At 41.5% G+C, this 22487-nt stretch overlaps 2 protein-coding genes across 3 annotated transcripts in view; one reads left to right on the forward strand and one right to left on the reverse strand.

Annotated features, from left to right (window-relative positions):
- Positions 1 to 3506: 3506 nt before the first annotated feature.
- cdc37l1 (cell division cycle 37-like 1) lies at positions 3507 to 22256 on the forward strand. 2 transcript variants are annotated; one of them, XM_055875133.1, is made up of 9 exons: positions 3518 to 3613; positions 5079 to 5247; positions 8391 to 8696; positions 11306 to 11402; positions 11557 to 11672; positions 12737 to 12859; positions 16083 to 16259; positions 16670 to 16741; positions 17895 to 22256. In XM_055875133.1, the coding sequence occupies exons 2-9, from the start codon at positions 5140 to 5142 to the stop codon at positions 18012 to 18014; spliced, it is 1119 nt and encodes a 372-aa protein (XP_055731108.1). In that variant the 5' UTR covers positions 3518 to 3613; positions 5079 to 5139; the 3' UTR covers positions 18015 to 22256. The 2 variants fall into 2 exon arrangements, with proteins under 2 accessions (XP_055731109.1, XP_055731108.1); XM_055875134.1 differs by lacking the exon at positions 5079 to 5247 and having other exon boundaries at positions 3507 to 3613.
- LOC129818856 (GTP:AMP phosphotransferase AK3, mitochondrial-like) overlaps positions 19117 to 22487 on the reverse strand; it is a 33517-nt gene continuing 30146 nt past the window's right edge. The window contains exon 5 of the mRNA XM_055875135.1: positions 19117 to 20157. Coding sequence (XP_055731110.1) covers positions 20058 to 20157 — 100 coding nt within the window. The 3' untranslated portion in view covers positions 19117 to 20057. The remainder of the gene's footprint in view (positions 20158 to 22487) is intronic.

A 22487-nucleotide genomic window follows, 5' to 3' on the forward strand; every position in this document is an offset into this window, starting at 1 on the left:
CTTTTTTGATTTGTGTCTCATCAAATCGTTTTCACATTTCTGATTTGTTTTTTCATTTAAATCGCATAGTTGCTAGTATAATTCCAGACTGTCAAGAGCTGCATTTACAGTGCAGACCCCTTCACTTTTTCCACATTTTGTTAAGCTACAGCCTTATTATAAAATTTAGCAATTCATCAATCTACACACAACACCCTATAATGACAAAGCAAAAAAATGTTTTTTAGAAATGTTTAAAAAATAAAATTTACATAAGTATTCAGACCCTTTACTCAGTACTTTGTTTGAAGCACCTTTGGCAGCGATTACAGCCTTGAGTCTTCTTGGGTATGACGCTACAAGCTTGGCACACCTGTACTTGGGGAGTTTCTTCCATTCTTCTCTGCAGATCCTCTCAAGCTCTGTCAGGTTGGATGGGGAGCGTCGCTGCACAGCTATTTTCAGGTCTCTCTAGAGATGTTTGATTGTGTTCAAGTCCGGGCTCTGGCTGGGCCACTCAAGGACATTTAGAGACTTGTCCCGAAGCCACTCCTGCGTTGTCATGGCTGTGTGCTTAGGGTCATTGTTCTGTTGGAAGGTGAACCTTCGCCCCAGGCTGAGGTCCTGAGCGCTCTGGAGAAGGTTTTCATCAAGGATCTTTCTGTACTTTGATCCGTTCATTCTTCCTTCGATCCTGACTAGTCTCCCAGTCCCTGCCGCTGAAAAACATCCCCACAGCATGATGCTGCCACAACAAAGCTTCACCGTAGGGATGGTATTGGCCAGATGATGAGCGGTGCTGGTTTCCTCCAGATGTGACGCTTGGCATTCAGGCCAAAGAGTTCAATCTTGGTTTCATCAGACCAGAGAATCTTGTTTCTCATGGTCTGAGAGTCCTTTAGGTGCCTTTAAGCAAACTCCAAGCAGGCTGTCATCTGCATTTTACTGAGGAGTGGCTTCCGTCTGGCCATTCTACCATAAAGGCCTGATTGGTGGAGTGCTGCAGAGATGGTTGTCCTTCTGGAAGGTTCTCCCATCTCCAAATAGGAACCCTGGAGCTCTGTCAGAGTGACCATCGGGTTCTTGGTCACTTCCCTGACCAAGGCCCTTCTCCCCCATTTGCTCAGTTTGGCCGGGCGGCCAGCTCTAGGAATAGTCTTGGTGGATCCAAACTTCTTCCATTTAAGAATGATGGAGGCCACTGGATTCTTGGAGACCTTCAATGCTGCAGAAATGTTTTGGTACCCTTCCCCAGATCTGTGCCTCGACACAATCCTGTCTCTGAGCTCTACAGACAATTTCTTTGACCTCATGGCTTGGGTTTTGCTCTGACATACACTGTCACCCATGGGACCTTATATAGACAGGTGTGTGCCTTTCCAAATCATGTCCAGTCAATTGAATTGACCACAGGTGAATTCCAATCAAGTTGTAGAAACATCTCAAGGATGATAAATGGAAACAGGATGCACCTGAGCTCAATTTAGAGTTTCATAGCAAAGGGTCTGAAAACTTATATAAACAAGGTATTTCTGTTTTTTATTTTTAATACATTTGTAAAAATTTCTAACAACCTGTTTTTGCTTTGTCATTATTGAGTATTGTGTGTAGATTGATGAGGAAAAAAGACTGTATAGTAACAAAATGTGGAAAATGTGAAGGGGTCTGAATACTTTTCGAAAGCACTGTACATGGCCCTGTATAAAATGTAAATACTAACAGACTCATAAAACCCCAAACTTTTATTTATGAACTTAACTCTCCTCTTACATATTTCATAATTTCACTCTTGAGCAAGTTATTAACCAGCGCTGAAGCCTGAAGGTCTAACTCTCTCTCACGCATACACACACACCCTCCCTGTGGGAACAGCAGCCCAAGAAAGGGCAGGCTGCCAGCTGGCTATGAGACATGCTTTTGAGTCTGAGGATGTTTTTTTAGGTCTGGAGTCTGGACTGTTTCTCTCCCTTTCTCTCCCTGGTCCCTGTGGGAGGTTCTTGGCTCTCACTGCTCACTTCTACAGCAGTGGGGGATTCTGCATGGCGCTCTGCTGTACTCTGCTACCACCTATTGGCGACTATTGAGCAGTACAGCATGGTGAAGTCCTCCTAGGTGAGGTAATAAAGTGTATAATAATGCAGTGCCTTCAGAAAATATTCATACCCCTTGACTTACTCCACATGTTCTTGTGTTACAGCCTGAATTCAATTATTCTTATTTTTTTAATCTCACCCATCTACACACAATACCCCATAATGAAAATGTGAAAACATTTACATTTTTGCCAATAAAAAATAAATACAAACTGAAATACAGAAATATCTAATTTACATAAGTTTTCACACCCCTGAGTAAATACTTTGTAGAAGCACCTTTGGCGGCGATTACAGCATTGAGTCATTTTGGGTATGTCTGTATCAGCTTTGCACATCTGGATTAGGGGATTTTCTCCCATTCTTCCTAGCAATTTTTTTTCAAGCTCTGTTAAATTAGATGGGGAGCGGTGGTGAACCGCAATCTTCAAGTCTTTCCACAGATTTTCAATGGAATTCAAGTCTGGGCCACTCAATGACTTTCACATTCTTGTTCTGAAGCCATTCCAGCGTTGCTTTGGCTGTATGCTTGGGGTCATTGTCCTGTTGAAATGTACATTTTTGCCCAAGTCTACGGTCTTTTGCACTCCGAAACAAGCTCTCGTCGAGGATTTGCCTGTATTTGGCTCCATTCATTGTTCCCTCTGTCCCCGACCAACCCAATTCATTGACGCTCTAACTGCTTTGGCGACTATTGACAAAAGTATCTTCTTTGCGGTGGGCTTTTTGTTAAGAGTTCTGGCACTCGGTCTGAAAGTTAACATGCATCGGATATCAGCGAGAAATAATAATACATAAAACAAAGGTTAAATTGACACACACCTCGTTAGGGTTAGTGTCCCCACACACCATGTCGCCATGGTTACAGCGCTTGTTTGCGGAATACAAGAGGCGACAATCTGTGCTAATTAGCTATCTAGCATACTCCAAACACGTGTGTGTACACTTAACCCCAGAGAGGAAGAGAGAGGCTCGACTCTGCGGAAAATCTGTCTCCTTCCAGCAAGTGGATTTTTTCGTTTTGCCCACCAAGCAACGACTTTTTTTTTATGGAGGTCAATGAGAGTATCTCGAATTTGGTCAACAACAAAAAAATATGGCTTATTTGCTACGTGAGGTTTATTTGATTGAATAGAATTTTCGTAATGCTTAAGTTGTTACAACTGTATTGATATTAGTAGGACATGTGACATCCCGGCAACATTGAGAAAAACACTTTATTTATGAGTTGTCTGCAGATGGCTATGCATATTCATGACATCAGGCTAGTAGCATGGCATTTGTCAACAACCTTTATCAAATATTTAAAAAAAGATTGTAATAATGAGATGTATCCACCAATCCAAAGAAAGGATTTGCGGGTGCAAGATAGCATGCCGTTCCGCTTTGTGGACAATGACTCTCATTGTTAGAGTGGAGAGACATGTTATGTGTCTTGTCAGTATATTCATAATCTTTGGTAACTCAGGAAGTGTAGCGGAAGTGTAGTTTCGTCGGATGGAGGCACCCGTAGCTGTATGGATCTGTGCAAAACTGCTACAGTAAGTATCTTTTTTATTTGAAGGATTCTTTCTCGCTGATTAAAGTTTCGAAAGCAATGATTAATGACGTTTCTAAATGTTAAAACACAGCGTTGGGATTGTGGTTCACATGAAGTAGACATGGGCGAAGCTAATGGCTAGAGTTTGAGAGTTATCCCCGAACATGTCTAGCTAGAAAGCCCAGCCTGCGTTTATAGCCTTTGTTTCATGTGTGAATGTTAGGTCTGACATGTTTTTACATGGGTTGAATGTTATCCGAATTCACCACGTGTCATATGTTATTTTACAATGTTTTGAAGGTGAAAAATAGACTTACGTTATAACTTGCCTCTGGCATTAATGGAAAAGCGAAACAATGGACTTGTTCTATATTTTGATAGCTTATGGAACGAAACATTCCAGGTTAAGGGTCTGCACGAAGGGCATTGCGTCGTGCCTAAGAACAGCCCTTGGCGGTGGTGCAGTATATTCAAAGAGTTTTAAGACTAGACCACAGCCTGTCGTTTCCAATTGGAACAAATTAGTTATGGTAGGCAGAGCCAAGCACGAGCTAGCGAGACTTTATTGCCGCGTTGCATATTTCTGTTATTGAACGCCTCCTCTGTGAATTGCGCGTCTGCAATAACTTAATTCTCATTTGCACTCCTTATAAACAACGCGATTTTTTAAAACCATTTTTACAAAGGGAGAAGTCTATAAAACGTAGTCCACACTGTTCATAACAGACTATAGTCTTAGGAACAGAAAACTGTATTGAGATCAAACGTTTGGTATTTTGGCCATACAGTATTTTTGCATTGTAGCATTCAATGGCTATAGGTCATTCTTACATGTTCTATGTTTGAGCTGCTTTTGAACGCAAAAGTCAAATTGAAAACATTATTGGCATTGTTGAATTCGATTTTCATAACGGCAAGCGAGGACTGATTATGGTTTGGTTAGCTTAACTAGCAAGTCTGTTTGTTTGGTTACCACGGCAACTACTGTAGCTATCTAGTAAACTTGCTAGCTACTTCAGTGGATGTTTAACACATTTTTATAGCAACAAATGTGTTACATTTATAGCCATGGTATAAAAGGGATAATCAATTCGGGGCTCTAAGCATTCTCTGAAAAATAATACAATTCCGTGGAAGGTCAGTTCCACTCCAATAGCGCGTCATGGAACAAACCTTCCACGTTGTTCATTATTTTCCATGGAACGCATAGCCCCTCGTTGATTATCCCTTACAAAATGTATAGTAATCGTGGTTATCAAATACACATTTTAAAAACACCAAAACAGATTTACCACGTGATCAAAGTTCCACAACACGTGGTACTTGAATAAAAAAACATGGAGGATGAAGTTGATTAAAGAGGCTGCTGTATTTTTGTGATCAGATTTACCCAAATATCACAGCTGTTAGTTTGGCTAGCTCATTGCCTGTCTTGGGAAGAATTTAAGGCAATATATTTTCTCTAGTGACAGGTTCTAGAATTCAGTGACGGTGTTTTGGGCGGCTCGAGGAGGAGCAGCAGCAGCGATGGAGGGGTTCGGGACTATAAACTTCCCCATGTTAGCAGACGAAGAAGAAAGCTGCAGTGCCTCTGCTGTACCAAGTAACGGTAGATGTTACAGCACTTCACTGCAGGTATTGTGGGGCTAAATGCCAACACACTTTTACCAATTGATTCGTACTAGACGGGTAGCAACGGAGCTAACGTTACGTCAGTCACCCAGGAAATATAGCCTTAGCACGCTAGTTTAGGCACCCCCCTCTCCATTGTTGCTAGTTAGCCTGCTGCTAGTTATTCGACACCCTTGCCGAATAATCTCTGATAATAATAGCTGCAGTATGCTGTTAGCTAGTTAACAAGTCAATTTCATTACATAAAGTCAACAATAGAAACGAGTCTGAGTTAGTATTGAGTCCATCTGTAATGACTGCTCTTACAGGACTGTGTCTAGTTAGCTAGCTCTGTCGCTCTGGACCAGTGCAACTAACGTTAGCTAGCTAGCTTGCCCAATAAATCAGACTGTGTGTGATAGCTAACGTTACCTCTGTAGATTTCCACTCTGGGATTCGAAAGAGGCCACTAGCTAGCTCTAGCAAAGTCTGCTAGCTCAGCAGAACGACATATTGCCCGTTTTTGCCAGTTCTTAACTCAGCCAAGATAGCGCCACTGTAATTTAGATGCTTACCAATATTACACGGCGAATTGGTGCATAGAACACGAGCTAACGTTACACCATATAATTCTCAAATCTAATTTTATTGGTCACATACACATGTTTAGCAGATGTCAGTCGTACTTGCTGTATTGTTGTTTTAGCCAGTCAAGCAGTAACTAGCTACTTAGCTATCTCAGGTACCATGAATGATATAAGCACCCATAACTATTATGTGTGTCATCTCTATTCCCTGAAGTATCCATACAGTATTGTCTTGACAGCTGTAGCTAGTGGGTGGCACATATTGTTGTTATTATTAGCGTGTTATGCAAAGCTACACAACCTGTGCTACACAACCTGTGTTTTTACATGTCCGTTTGCACATCCATTGTACACACATCACCCTAACAGAGTTACTGCATTGCATCATCAGGTGGAGGAGTTTTCAGCTGCAATGGAGGACAGGCGGTATTGGGAGCCCGGACCCACTTTTCATTCCCAACAGAGCTCGTTTTCATAAAGCATCTCTGACTAAGACTGCTGCTCAAGGTTCAGTTTTGCCTTTAAAATCATAATGAATAAGATTACAGGGAGGACCATGTCTCATATACGCACTCCTACTCTGAGACACTTTTTGGATACAGGCCCTGATGATTGTAGCTTTAATATTCTGCTGCAGGATGTAATGTAACATATTTTCTGATATCAGTCATAATAAGCTACTTTATTTTTCTCCTCTGTGACCATGGTGTTGTAGAGTTCATGGCATCTCTGTCCCAGAGCCAGCAGCAGAATATAATATAAAGATAATTGGATATCAGTCAATCACATTTATTTATAAAGCTATTTTTACATCAGCCGATGTTGCCAAGTGCTATGCAGAAACCCAGCCGAAAACCCCAAACAGCAAGCAATGCAGATGTAGAAGCACGGTGGCTAGGAAAAACTCCCTAGAAAGGCAGGAACCTAGAAAGAAACCTAGAGAGGAACCAGGCTATGAGGGGTGGCCAGTCCTCTTCTGGCTGTGCCGGGTGGAGATTATAACAGTACATGGGCAAGATGTTCAAACGTTCATAAATGACCAGCGGGGTCAAATGATAATAATCACAGTGGTTGTAGAGGGTGCAACAGATCAGCACCTCGGGAGTAAATATCAGTTGGCTTTTCATAGAGTTGAAAACAGCAGGTCAGGGACAGGTAGCACGTCCTGTCAACAGGTTAAGGTTCCATAGCCGCAGGCAGTACAGTTGAAACTGGAGCAGCAGCACGACCACGTGGACTAGAGACAGCAAGGAGTCATCAGGCCAGGTAGTCCTGAGGCATGGTCCCAGGGCTCAGATCCTCTGGTAGGGGAGGGAGAGAGAGAGAATTAGAGGGAGCATACTTAAATTCACACCAGATAAGACAGGAGAAATACTCCAGATATAACAGACTGATCCTAGCCCCCCCCCCGACACAAACTATTGCAGCATAAATACTGGAGGCTGAGACAGGAAGTGTCGGGAGACACTGTGGCCCCGTCCGACGATACCCCAAAACACAGCCAACCAGGCAGGATATAACCCCGCCCACTTTGCCAAAGCACAGCCCCCACACCACCAAACCACCAAATTACTACCCTGAGACAAGGATGAGTATAGCCCACAAAGATCTCCCCCACGGCACGAATCCAAGGGAGGCGCCAACCCAGACAGGTAGATCACGTCAGTGACTCAGCCCACGCACCACCCCTCGGGACGGCATGGAAGAGCACCAGTACGCCAGTGACTCAGCCCTCGTAATAGGGTCAGAGGCAGAGAATCCGTAGTGTACATTTTTATTTATTTATCCTTTATTTTACCAGGTAAGTTGACTGAGAACACATTCTCATTTGCAGCAACAACCTGGGGAATAGTTACAGGGGAGAGGAGGGGGATGAATGATCCAATTGTAAACTGGGGATTATTAGGTGACCGTGATGGTTTGAGGGCCAGATTGGGAATTTAGCCAGGATACCAGGGACACCCCTACGATAAGTGCCATGGGATCTTAATGACCTCAGAGAGTCAGGACACCCGTTTAACGTCCCATCCGAAAGACTGCACCCTACATATGGCAGTGTCCCCAATCACTGCCATGGGGCATTTGGGGATATTTTTTTAGACCAGAGGAAAGAGTGGCTCCTACTGGCCCTCCAACACCACTTCCAGCAACATCTGGTCTCCCATCCAGGAACTGACCAGGACCAACCCTGCTTAGCTTCAGAAGCAAGCCAGCAGTGGTATGCAGGGTGGTATGCTGCTGGCATAGCTTACATAGCGTGACCGTAGCGTACATGTAGGTATGTACGACAGGACCAAATCGGAGAGATAGGTAGGCGCAAGCCCATGTAATGCTTTCTAGATTAGCAGTAAAACCTTGAAATCAGCCCTAGCCTTAACAGGAAGCCAGTGTAGAGAGGCTAGCACTCGCTATTTTTTGGCTTCTAGTCAAGATATCAGATGTTAATGAACTCTTCTCCCCTCTGTGACCCCAGGGTGCAGCTGCATGTCCACGGCATCTCTGTGCCAGAGCCAGCAGCAGTGGGTTAAGGACTCCATCAGTTGTTCATAACAAACTACTCTTTTTCCTCTCTGTGACCAGGGTGTTTTCGTTGAAGAGTGCATGGCGTCTGCATCAGAAGACAGCATGGCGTCCCTGTGCCAGAGCCAGCAGCAGTGTGTGAAGGCCTCCATCGTGTCCAGCTGGCAGCTGGTGGAGGCTCAGGACCAGCTGTGTGGGCTGGAGCTGCACGGCTCCGAGAGTGTTGAGCAGGAGCATGCCCGCGCCATTGCCAGCCAATCAGAGCTCTCTCAGACGGAACAAGAGTGGCGCCGGAAGGAGAACATGCTGGGAGGCAGCAGAAGCCCTGTGCTCAGTGCTGACAGCAGCCAGGATGTGTTTGACAAGGTAACTGTGGAAACTTACACACACTCATTGAAACACGAGAAAAATACGAAGTTAAATGTCCCTGACAATAATAAAAGGGATGCAAACTTGCCACTTCTCGGGGACATTCGCTGTTTTGATCTCAAAATAGGTAATCCGTGTGAATCGTGTCGATCCGGCTTGAGGGTCTGGGTGTTGAGGGCACCACATGTTTTGTGGCTACAATCATACACTACCAAAAGTATGTGGAAATCTGCTTGTCGACCATCTCATTCCAAAATCATGGGGGCGGCAGGGTAGCCTAGTGGTTAGAGCGTTGGACTAGTAACCGAAAGGTTGCAAGTTCAAATCCCTGAGCTGACAAGGTACAAATCTGTCGTTCTGCCCCTGAACAGGCAGTTAACCCACTGTTCCTAGGCCGTCATTGAAAATAAGAATTTGTTCTTAACTGACTTGCCTAGTTAAATAAAGGTAAAATAAAAAATAAATAATATAGAGTTGGTTCCCTTCTGCTATAACAGTCTCCACTCTTCTGGGAAGGCTTTCCACTAGATGTTGGAATATTGATGTGGGGACCTGCTTCCATTCAGCCACGAGAATTAGTGAGGTCGGGCACAAATGTTGAGCGATCATCACCCCTGTCCTCTGAACTCCACTGTCTCCCTGTCTCCCAATGCATTGATTACAATATCCTCCTTCTGACCTACAAAGCCCTTCACCACCCCACCCTTACATCTCAGATCTTCTCCCCTCCCAACCCACACGCACACTCCATTCCACCACAGCAGGCCACCTTGTCGTCCCCCAGTTACAGAGCTTAGACGACAGGGCCTTGTCCAGGGTTGCTCCTAGGCTCTTTAACTCCCTCCAGCTATCTGTGACTGAGTCCATCACTATCTTTCAGTCCCTCCTAAAGCCCCACCTCTGACAAGGCCTACCCTTAAGCCAAAAAAATACTAAATAGCAGTTTGGCTTAGAATACTGACACGACTGCGAATGCAAATCAAACAAAACAGTGGTAGCAAGTAGGCCTAGTAAACAAAAAATCAGATCGATGAAGCATGACACGATCTATATTTAACTTCTCTGCGCTACGGATCCCTTTTACGGGATCATTTTCCTAAACAACCGCTGAATTGCAAGGCGCAAAAATATTACTAAAAATATTTATAATCATGCAATCACAAGTGAAATATACCAAAACACAGCGTAGCTTGTTGTTAATCCACCTATCGTGTCAGAATTTGAAAATATGCTTTACAGAGAAAGAAATCCAAGCTTTTGTGAGTGTATCAATCAATGCTAGAACAGCTAGCCCCAAATTAGCATGGTCACGAAAGTCAGAAAAGCAATAAAATGAATCGCTTACCTTTGATAATCTTCGGATGTTTGCACTCACGAGACTCCCAGTTACACAATACATTTTATTTTTGTTCGATAAATATTACTTTTATAACAAAAAAACGCCATTTGGGTTGCGCGTTATGTTCAGAAAACTACAGCCTCGTTCCGTTCGACGAAAATTCCAAAAAGTATCCGTAATGTTCGTAGAAACATGTCAAATGTTTTTTGTAATCAATCCTCAGGTGGTTTTTAACATACATAATCGATAATATTTCAACCGGACCGTAACCTATTCAATTAGAGAGAGAAAGAAAATGGAGAGCTAACCTCTCGCGCGCAGGAATTATTCAGAGGACACCTGACTACTTTTGAAAAATCTTGCTAATTTTTCAAAATAAAAGCCTGAAACTATGTCTAAAGCCTCGTCACAGCCTGAGGAAGCCATTGGAAAGGGAATCTGGTTGATACCCCTTTAAATGGAAGAAAGACGGGCCAGGAAACACAGATTAAAAAAAAAATATATATATATATATATATCACTTCCGGGTTAGATTTTCTCAGGTTTTCGCCTGCAGAATCAGTTTTGTTATACTCACAGACAATATTTTGACAGTTTTGGAAACTTTGGAGTGTTTTCTATCCTAATCTGTAAATTATATGCATATTCTACGATCTGGACCTGAGAAATAGTCCGTTTACCTTGGGAACGTTAATAAAAATAAAAAAATAAAAAATGACCCCTAGCGTCAAGAGGTTTTAAGCTAGTTGCATTAACAGTAAACAAAAGGCAAATGGTGATCCAAATAATGCAGCCTTGCACAGCTGTCTTGCCAAACAAATAGGCCTATAGGCTCGCTTCAAACATGGAAAATCATGCCGCTCATGAGTACAGCAACACGTTGTGATATGGCACAATACACTTCTGTGGATCAAATTCGAGCGACTTAATCAACTAAGCAATGCCAGCCTACCACAAACACGTTTCCAGAGTTTTGAGATTGTCCAAATATGTATTATCTACTTGTTATTCTCTGAAAATATGCAACAATTATTTTTGACCATTTCGGACCCTCGCAGGTTTGCATCCCTGATAAAGCTACCTACCTGATTAGTACACATGTAATCTTTCTCCACGTACTGTGAGAGCGAGTCTCAATTGTATCTCCTTGATTTCTTGTGTGCTCCCTTGAAATCTTATCAAAACACATTGAAGGAGAAGGTTCTGAAGAGGATGTGAGGAATAGTTATGGACTCAGTGTTTCTCTTTTTTTTTCTTTTTTTTATAGAGTATTATTAATTCAAGAAGTAAAAACGTTGAATTGGAGGATCATGACCAGAGCAAAACCTTTGTTCAGAAGTATGAACAAGAATTTAGACATTTCGGTGAGTGAAATGTTTAATCTATAACTTGTCGTAGTTCAATATTGAGTTATGCAGATCCATGGTGGAGCCATCCATCCATGGAGCTGGTGTTGTCCCTCTAGTGGGGCTGGGGGAGAATGTGGTATTGGTCCGATGGTCTATTGTGATTGGTCAGGCATGTTGCGGAGGTGGGATGACAGCCAGCGGTTCCTGTCTGACCTGCCTCACCTCGTCTGTGAGGAGACTGCCAACTACCTGATCCTCTGGTGCTTCAGACTACAGGCTGAAGAGGTCAGAACAGTCACACACGCACACTGTCCTGTTCTGTGTACAATATTTGATACAATATATGTTATCTAACAGCCAATGTCACCCGTATGTTTCCTGTTCAGAGTTGACGCATAAAGTTTTTTGTTGTTGTAAATTAGCATTTATTTTCAGCATAAGATTTGTTATAAATGCCTTGAAATTGTATGAGGTTTTATCAGTAAGGCCCACCAGAGGGTGCTGTTCCATATGTATTCGCAGTGAGTTAAGCAGGAGGCCCTGCCTCAAACGCCCCAATCGTTGGAGTGGATCAGGGCGGGAGTTCCGGCTGTCCTCCATTCGTTCGGCCATCTTAATTGCTGCTGTCTTAGTAGGAATGTCTAGCGCCATAATCGAGGCGTTTTCACCCCACCTCGACAGCTACTCACTAATAATGGGGGGTGGGGGGGGCAACATGTCAGGAAACTAGGTTAAACTCACTGTCTGCATACAGTCAGTTGTTCCTAATGTATAATAAGAACTCCCTTTTGTCCTCAAGCTCACACGCAGAGTATCTGGATAAGAACTTACATATTTTAATATCAACCACAGTGTTTCAGTTGGTCACTGGGGCATCTATTTGAGACTGCTTGATGTGCCTTTCACTCCACTACCCATAGTGCTATGGGCCTCGGTCAAAAGTAGTGCACTGTTTTAAGGGCATAGGGTGCCATTCGGTGTCACAGAGTCTGGCGAAAGGCCTCATCTCCCCCTACCCTCACCCCTTGCACTCAAGGGCATGTCAACCGATTTTTCACCTAGTCGACTCGTGGATTTGAACCAGCGATTTTTCGGTTTCTGGCCTAACACTGTTAACAAGCTAGACTACCTGCCGCCCAATGTTAGAGGTTGTTGTAACAGTGAAAGGTTACATCCTGTCCACTTCCCCTGCCAGAAAGAGGCCTTGAAAAATATATATTTTTACAGTTCAGGTTTACAAACGTTTACTTTATAGTATAGCCTACAGAGACTGTATTTGTGTAATACAGATGAATTCACTTTTTTTATTTTTTTATTTTTATTAAAACATTGTTTTTATTCAACCACAGAAAGAGGCGTTGATGGAGCAGGTAGCTCACCAGGCTGTTGCTATGCAGTTTATCCTGGAGATGGCCAGCACCTCCCAGCAGGACCCCAGAGGCTGCTTCCGTCAGTTCTTCCACAAAGCCAAAGTAAGCCTCTATCTATCCTGGGCACTGTTTTAGATAGTGATGGAACTTAGGCATACAGGTGTTTTTTAACGTTAAAAAATAACGGCCAAAGAAGTCGCACCAGTTTCCCAAAAGACCACGCAGTACACTCGTTACGAAGTGGAACTTAACCGTGTCGTTACAGGAGCTTTTCTGTGCCGAAAGGTATTATAGAATATCTGCGTAAGAGTTTGCTGTAGCTCTTAAATGGCTATTCAAAGTCATCTTTAAACAATACAATTTTCCCCATCAAGATAAGAAATGTTCTGTAGCTTATTATGTATTTGTTTGTATTATATGTTTGCCTTGTGTTATGTATTCTGTGTTTTCTTGTGCTATTTTCTATGCAATGTTTATGTAAATTCAGCATTTCTTCAGTTTGTGTAAATTGTGAGCCAGAATGAATATAGACACGTTCGCTAAAGAAAATATCAATGTGACCTAAAAAATAGGATATGATGACAATGGTTTTGATAATTGCTCAACAAATCATTGTCGCCTAATGACAGGCAGGAATTGAGCTTCAAGTAGGCCTACAGATATTCCACAATTCAAATAATTAAACCTGAGGTAGCAAGTTAAGCTTTGTCAAATGCGTGAGCTTTTAGATAATAGTAGCATATAGGCATAATAGATACAAATATTGAAGCGGCTCAGATGTAGCCTAATGACTTAATACTAGGTAGGTATATCGATTGCGCGCACAGTACCAGTCATAAGTTTGGACACCTACTCATTCAAGGGTTTTTCTTTATTACTATAATCTACATTGTAAAATAATAGTGAAGACATTAAAACTATGAAAAAACACATGGAATCATGGAGTAACCCCCAAAAATTGTTAAACAAATCTAAATATTTTTTAGATTTTTCAAAGTAGCCACCCATTACATTAATGACAGCTTTGCACACTCTTGGCATTCTCTCAACCAGCTTCACCTGGAATGCTTTTCCAACAGTCTTGAAGGAGTTCCCACATATGCTAAGCATGTGTTGGCTGCTTTTCTTTCATTCTGCAATTCAACTCAACCCAAACCATCTTAATTGGGTTGAGGTCAGGTGATTGTGGAGGCCAGGTCATCTGATGCAGCACTCCATCGCTCTCCTTCTTGGTCAAATAGCCCTTACACAGCCTGGAGGTGTGTTGGGTCATTGTCCTGTTGAAAAACAAATGATAGTCCCACTAAGCGCAAACCAGATGGGATGGTGTATCGCTGTGGTAGCCATGCTGGTTAAGTGTGCCTTGAATTCTAAATAAATCACTGACGGTGTCACCAGCAAAGCGCCATCACACCACCTCCTCCATGCTTCACGGTGGGAACCACACATGCGGGGATCATCCGTTCACCTACTCTGCGTCTCAAAGACATGGCGGTTAGACCAAAGGATAGATTTCCACCGGTCTAATGTCCATTGCTCATGTTTCTTGGCCCAAGCAAGTCTCTTCTTATTGGTGTCCTTTAGTAGTGGTTTCTTTGCAGCAATTTGACCATGAAGGCCTGATTCACACAGTCTCCTCTGAACAGTAGATGTGTCTGTCTGTTGAACTCTGTGAAGCATTTATTTGGGCTGCAATCTGAGGTGCAGTTAACTCTAATGAATGTATCCTCTGCAGCAGAGGTAACTCTGGCTCTTCCTCTCCTGTGTCGGTCCTCATGAGGGCCAGTTTCATCACAGCGCTTAGTTTTTTGCTACTTCACTTGAAGAAACTTTCAAAGTTACGTTTTCTGGATTGACTGACCTTCGTGTGTTATTTCATAGTTTTGATGTCTTCACTATTGTTCTACAATGTAGAAATTAGTAAAAAAAAAAAAAAAAAAACCTTGAATGAGTAAATGTGTCCAAACTTTTGACTGGTACTGTTCATCAGGGATGGGCAACTGGTGGCCCACTTTTTGCAGGTCCTTTTTAAAAATACAAATACATTTTGGAAGGGGGGGGGGCAGTCGGGGCCTCGTCATACATACTGTTGGGAGATAGAATAATAGAATACACAGGGTGCCATTTTGAAATCTGGATGTGCATCAGCAGTCACTCAATTAGCCCATGTCAGCATTTTCTTTTTTTCTTGGTTGGTAAATTAGTCTAGCTGCTAGGAATACACTTGTAGTAAGCATGGTCGAATTACCGACTGGCATGGGGCCCATTGATCATCAGTTATCATGTTAAAAACTGCAAACATTTGCCTCCACCCTATGGCAAAATGTGTAGAATTGCAGGAATTAGTTATAACATCTTCTCCGCCCCATGGCAAAAGGTGTAGAATTTCAGGAATTAGTTATAACATCTTCTCCGCCCCATGGCAAAAGGTGTAGAATTTCAGGAATTAGTTATAACATCTTCTCCGCCCCATGGCAAAAGGTGTAGAATTTTAGGAAATTAACTTTTAGAGCACAAGACTGTTCTCGTCGATGTCACAAGGGGGGGGCCGCTAAAATATTTTGCTTAGGAACACCTGCTCTTTCCATGACAGACTGACCAGGTGAAAGCTATGATTCCTTATTGATGTCTCCTGTTAAATCGACTTCAATCAGTGTAGATGAAGAGACGGTTTTGTGGAAACGGCTTGTTAAATCAGCCTTGGTCTGTCTGCTGAGTCACTGTCAAGTCATTATACCACAAAGTAATTTTAAGAAAAATGATTTACCCACCGTCTAACCAGTTGTTATTAATAAGCTAGGTTAAGGAATTATTCAACTTTTTGTGTTGTAATTCAATGACCAAACTTGTTTTTCATGGTTTTTTGTTATTATGTAACTAACATGTTAAAAAAAAAAAAAAAAAAAAAAAACTTTTGCTGGAGGAAGGAAGGTGTACGGACAGTGATGTAATGTGGTCAGATGACCACTAGAGTGACAGGAGTCAAGACAAAGATTCCTACAACACAACAAGGCAATGATATACAGCTACATGATTTCACACCAACACACTATTGCATTCATGTGAAAACATTGTAAGCATTTCTGTATGATTTCCAGTCTGACATGTTGATATGATTGTAAGTTCCTTCTGTGAACAGTATGGTTTCATGCCAAAATATGTTGCATTTGTCATCTGTAAACATTTATCTACAACTGACACTCTTTTAATATATGCCATTTTAGAAGACATTTGTTGCATCTGTTATGATTCCAAGTTCCTCTTGTCAACAGAGGAGGATCAAGTGGATATACTTTAATGCCGGTGTCATTTCTTTCTATGCAAGGCAGGACAAGAGGGGTACTTGGACGTATTCCATACTGAGCTAGAGGCCTTTAAGCAGAGAGTAAAAGAGCACACTGTCAAGTGCAAAGGAGAGACACTCCCTAACTTTACAGAGCACCAGAGCAGCACAGCACGCTGTCGTCCGGACCCCAAGGAAGTTCTAGAATCTTTACCCCCTGTAAGTATTCCAAATGACATCATTTACATGTGTGGAAAGTTTGCGATTTGTTTTCTCCTTCTTTTTTAAAATTAAAAAAAACATATTTTTTTTATTGAAATGTATTTTTGAAGCTGTACGTTCTGATACATTCTGATATGTACTACTATGTATGTATATATATATATATATATATATATATATATACGGTACTATATATATATATATATATATATATATATATATATATATATATATATATATATATATATATATATATATATATATATATATATATATATATATATATATATATATATATATATATATATATATATATATATATATATATATATATATATATATATATATATATATATATATATATACGGTACTATATGTATGATTCTATTCCTATCATTCTGGAACAGGAACTGAAGTCCGGCTTCCAGCTGCAAGACATGCAGATTCTCCAGAATGTTCTCAGCACCATGAATCCACAGGTATTGGCTACACTTCTCACCACAGTTTCCACAGAGGCAGACACGTGCTGTAGGCTTGTCGGATCTGTTTATTCAGCCACACTATTTGTTGAGAAAGAAACTTTTTCTTATGTGAACATTGATTGAGATAACCGACGGAAATATCCCAAGATACCGTAACTGAAATTCATGCTCAAGTTCAAGCTGTGCTCTCTGTTTTTGAAACCGAGGGTAAATTAACAGTCATTGTGTTGTTTTCGAACATAATTACTTTCTGGAGAGTGAGAGAGAGAGAGAGAGCGAGGGGGATGGGAGTGAGTTAAAGAATGAGATCACCCCCAACTGGGCACCTAAAGTCTGACTTCCTGCCAAATCCTAACAGACGGAGGGAAAATCAACAAATGTCCTCTCCTCCACAAATTCTACTTAGTTAGCAGCAGGGGCTTAGTTGGAATTCTAGACGTGGGCCAATTTAACTCCTGTTACATAACCATTATAATCTGCTTGAGCAGCACAGTGTGTTAACCCCTGTGTGCATGCTAAATGGCACCCTTTTCCCTAGATAGTGCACGTCAAAAGTAGTGCACTATATAGGGAATAGGGTGTTATTTGTACATTCACTCAGAGCAGACGGGTCTACTCTCCAACCCTCTGCCCCCACATGCTCACGAAACACTGGGCCTGTATTCACAAAGAGTCTCAGAGTAGGAGTGCTGCTGATCTGGGATCAGTTTAGCCTCTTAGATCATAATGCATGAGATTTATATGGACAGAGGGTTGGACCTGATACTAGAACAGCACTTCTATTCTGAGATGCTTGTTAAATACGGGCCCTGGAGAGTTGTTCACTGGAGTTAGACATGGCAGACTCCTTTTTAGATTGAGTGCTGCTGAAAGGTGTTACTACAGGGAACTTGGCGATAGGGAGTTAGCAATGTTCGCTATCAGATGCCCCACGGAGCAGGTGGATTAGGGTCGCAAACTACACTTCCCAGGGAGCAATGTTTAGCACTAACCCATAGAAATGAACTCGTCATATTGTAGAAGTGTGTCTGCTTTCCTCTTTAGATGAGTTATGCCTACCTGTACTGCAATCATTTGCATGATTTATTTTTGAATTTTCTCGGGGAGTTGAAGTTGCCCTTACGTTCTGTCTCTGTTTTTGTACCACCAGGTGGCAGAGTACCATGTGAAGCGCTGCCTGGAGGCTGGTTTGTGGACCAACAGAGAAGGGAGATGGTCCAAGGAGGACGCTACTTTAGAAACAGACGACCTGCGCATGATGGAGACATAGCGAATGTGGCGCAAGCGCCCTCCTTCTCCCCATCAGTTCATGACACTCAATAGAAATATTACAAAATGGAGGGAAAAAGGACTGAGCTCCCACAGACTTATTTTTGTATGCCGCAGAATCAGCGCTGGAATGTGTCCTGCACTTTATATTTGTTCAAAACAAAGAAAGTATTTAAGGGAAGACGATTGGTAGGTATTTTGAAGTGCTTACTGTACCTTTGCTTATATCGCTAAAGTATCTCTTATGTCATATCTTGAAGGGAGTTTGAAACAGTTTATCTACAGTAGGTTTGGCTGGACCCGGCACAGTCCTTCCCTAGCAGGAGGGGGGGAAACCTGAGCATTAGAATAAAACACGCTCTTGCTGTAAATAAAAGTACATATTGTTTTTATAATTGAAGAAACAAAAGGCCCGTTCCTGGACTCATGGTTCTGCAGTGGACATCTCCGACGTGCTGTCTAAAACTGCTATGCCACTAGCGTTGTGTGGTCAAAACTGTCCGAGAAACTTTCAGAGGAACTGCTCAGTGCTCCTTTTAAACTCCTGCGTGTCCAGTTCGTCGTCGTTAGGCCAAACATTGACAGTACCACGGCGTTGCCACGACGACGTAACTATGCAACGTGATCTGTTGACCGCTGTACCCGAAATCTTTTGTTTTTGTTACTGCTCGTCACTCCACCTCAACCAACCCTCCAGAAATGTGTCCGTCACAGAAGAATGAGCTTCTCAACATACGTGTGTGGCTGCTAAACCTGCTCACAGACTTGATTGTGGAATAGAAACAGATCGTAAAACTTTCTGGCTGACGTAGCGTGATTAACATCCTGTGTCAGGCTCTGCTTCGGTGCTCTGTTTGAAATAGAACAGCTTTAAAACAACTGTGTTCAGGGGGAAATGCTTTTCATAGGCCTACCAGCCATATTAGGGACTTAGACTTTTGCAGAGCGTCCAAGGTCGACATTAAATGGAAAGCTGTTTGTTGCTTTTCACCATTTTTAAAAATGTATTGTATTTGTTTATTTTACATTTTTAAACAGTTGGCCTGAATACAGTCTCTTCCAGCAAGTGAGACTTGATAATAAATAATACACTTGTTATGAAATAAAGTTTAAGGTTCATTAAAGTATATTCATACATGTATACACATTTAATAAAGTAGTTATTCCTTTGACTGATCAAAGTACAGATAATGTGCTACAAAAATAATGCATTATAATATGCTGGTCAGACATTCAGCATACATTTTCAGTATAGATTAGTCGGATTACAAATCTAAACTCCCAAGGCATGGCCACAGTCAGAGAAAATATACAAATATCGTAATTAAAACTAGGCATCGGCTAATTACAGCTTTTTTTGAGAATATACGTCTCCGTTATAACTTATCCAAATAGATTTTCTGACGTTTCACTTCGCGGGAGTGCAACGTTCACTCTGGTTTAACCAGGCTAACAACTTCAAATGACAGCTACTCTAAACTACTGCATTTCTGGTGACAAATGTGTCATTGGCATTAAGTCTTTTTTTTATCATTCATTAATTGCATGGTGATCCACATTTTTTTTTATCATGTAAAAGCGACACGATATATTGTCATGTCAACATCTTGGCCCTAAAGATGAATTCAAGACAACTTCAACTAATATAAATGGCACTTTTCCCTTTACCCCATTATAGTTGTCCTGTACACAGACAGATCTGTTTGTGCTGTTCTGCCAACTTCTATCGTCATTGTTTGGCATGACTATAGAAGTTGGCCAGAGCACAAACAGATCTGTATTGTAGCTTGTTGCTAGGTGGTTTTGTATCCAATTCATACCATTCCTTGGTCAGGCGACATATGGAATGAACAGAGATGGAATGTGACATTTAGTTGAATGAGTGGTCCTCATCCACATATGTTGTAGTAGTAAATGATATGGTCTTATATAGGCACTGAGATACTTTTACATTTTGGACCGAAGAGTTGAGTCCCATTTAAAGTTGTGGTAAACTGATCCATTCTTTTCCCGGGAGTGTATTCTATGCTTTCCCAACAACCTTTTAATATTGTGGGGAGAGTTTTTTGGACAGGAAGGCCTGAATGTGAGGCCAGGTCTTGTTGGTTTCCGTTCCTGAGAATGTCTCCAACACCCCTTTACTCCTGTTGTTAGAAACAGACATTAGTACCTCATGACAGTCATGAAAGTTATCACAATAAACATAAGCAGTGAACCAGGTCATGTTCAGTGGGTAAAAAAAAAAAAACGTTTTGAAATGGGGAGGTACTACTACCCTTTTCTCCAATAAGAACAGATTTCCGCTAAATGTTTTGCTGCCGTATGCTCTACTGAACGCAACCCAGTTCTTAACTACATAATACTTTCACGGTTGCCAACATAGATCATTCACTGTTTAACAAAGGGAAAGAGATCACTGCACAGTGTAATGCATTCACTGTCTGGTCTCATTTCTGAAACCTGAATCCTTTGTTACAGTCCCAAGATATTTCAGTTCTCAGACTGGCCTCTGTAGTAGGGTTTATTCATCTTTATCAATTTACCAGTGAAGAAGAGCTCCAACATCTATGTTATCAATAACTTGGACGCTATAACATCCTATGTACACAGGGGGCTCTGCCTACTGTTTTCCTTTTTTGCATTGGCCAGTGAACTGTGTGGATGTGATTTGTCATCTTGACCGTCACACATGCACTTAGCTATGCATCTAAATTCAAATTTCTAGCTAATTGAGATGAATGTCCGTTTGTTACGCCACCTTATGTCGCAGCTTTGAAAGGGCAGATCTACAGTAAGCCTTGAAGCCTATGATGACCCGAAAAGGGCCACTGCAATGTTATTATGCAGTTACAGCTTATATAATTGAATAACTAATATAACGGTGTATCAAATGTGTTGTACTAGACTGGTATGTTTTTGGAGAGAAACAAATACAATGTGTATATTTACATACACTTAGGTTGGAGTCATTAAAACTTGTTTTTTAACCGCTCCACAAATTTCTTGTTAACAAACTATAGTTTTGGCAAGTCGGTTAGGACATCTACTTTGTGCATGAGACATGTAAATTTAACAATTGTTTACACACAGATTATTTCACTTAATTATCACAATTCCAGTGGGTCAGAAGTTTACATAACCTAAATTGACCTTGCCTTCAAACAGCATGGAAAATAGTGCGCATGTAGAAACACTAGGGGACCACGTAGCCGTCATACCGCTCAGGAAGGAGGCGCGTTCTGTCTCCTAGAGATGAACTTACTTTGGTGCGAAAAGTGCTAATCAATCCCAGAACAACAGCAAAGGACCTTGTGAAGATGCTGGAGGAAACGGGTACAAAAGTATCTATATCCACAGTAAAACGAGTCCTATATCGACATTACCTGAAAGGCCGCTCGGCAAGGAAGAAGCCACTGTTCCAAAACCGCCATAAAAAAAGCCAGACTATGGTTTGCAACTGCACATGGGGACAAAGATCGTACTTTTTGGAGAAATGTCCTCTGGTCTGATGAAACAAAAATAGAACTGTTTTGCCATAATGACCATCGTTATGTTTGGAGGAAAAAGGGGGTGGCTTGCAAGCAGAAGAACACCATCCCAACCATGAAGCAGGGTGGGGGGGGGCAGCATCATGTTGTGGGGGTGTTTTGCTGCAGAAGGGACTGGTGCACCTCACAAAAGAGGACATCATGAGAAAGGAAAATTATGTGGATATATTGGAGCAACATCTCAAGACATCAGTCAGGAAGTTAAAGCTTGGTCGCAAATGGGTCTTCCAAATGAACAATGACCCCAAGCATACTTCCAAAGTTGTGGCAAAATGGCTTAAGGACAACAAAGTCAAGGTATTGGAGTGGCCATGACAAAGCCCTGACCTCAATCCTAGAGAAAATGTGTGAGCAAGGAGGCCTACAAACCTGACTCAGTTACACCAGCTCTGTCAGGAGCAATGGGCCAAAATCCACCCAACTTATTGTGGGAAGCTTGTGGAAGGCTACCCGAAACGTTTGACCCAAGTTAAACAATTTAAAGGCAATCCTGCCAAATACTAATTGAGTGTATGTAAACTTCTGACCCACTGGGAATGTGATGAAAGAAGTAAAAGCTGAAATAAATCTTTCTCTCTACTATTATTCTGACATTTCACATTCTTAAAATGAAGTGGTTATCCTAACTGACCTAAGACAGGGAATGTTTACTAGGATTAAATGTCAGGAATTGTGATAAACTGAGTTTAAATGTACTTGGCTAAGGTGTATGTAAACTTCTGACTTCAAGTCTGTGTATGTATGTATATATATATATGTGTATGTATGTATGTATATATATATATATATGTATGTATATATATATGTATGTATATATATATGTATGTATGTATATATATGTATGTATGTATATATATATATGTATGTATGTATGTATATGTATGTATGTATATGTATGTATGTATATATGTATGTATGTATATATA

The sequence above is a fragment of the Salvelinus fontinalis genome, chromosome 21, assembly GCF_029448725.1.
Source record: "Salvelinus fontinalis isolate EN_2023a chromosome 21, ASM2944872v1, whole genome shotgun sequence".
NCBI classification, from domain to species: domain Eukaryota; kingdom Metazoa; phylum Chordata; class Actinopteri; order Salmoniformes; family Salmonidae; genus Salvelinus; species Salvelinus fontinalis.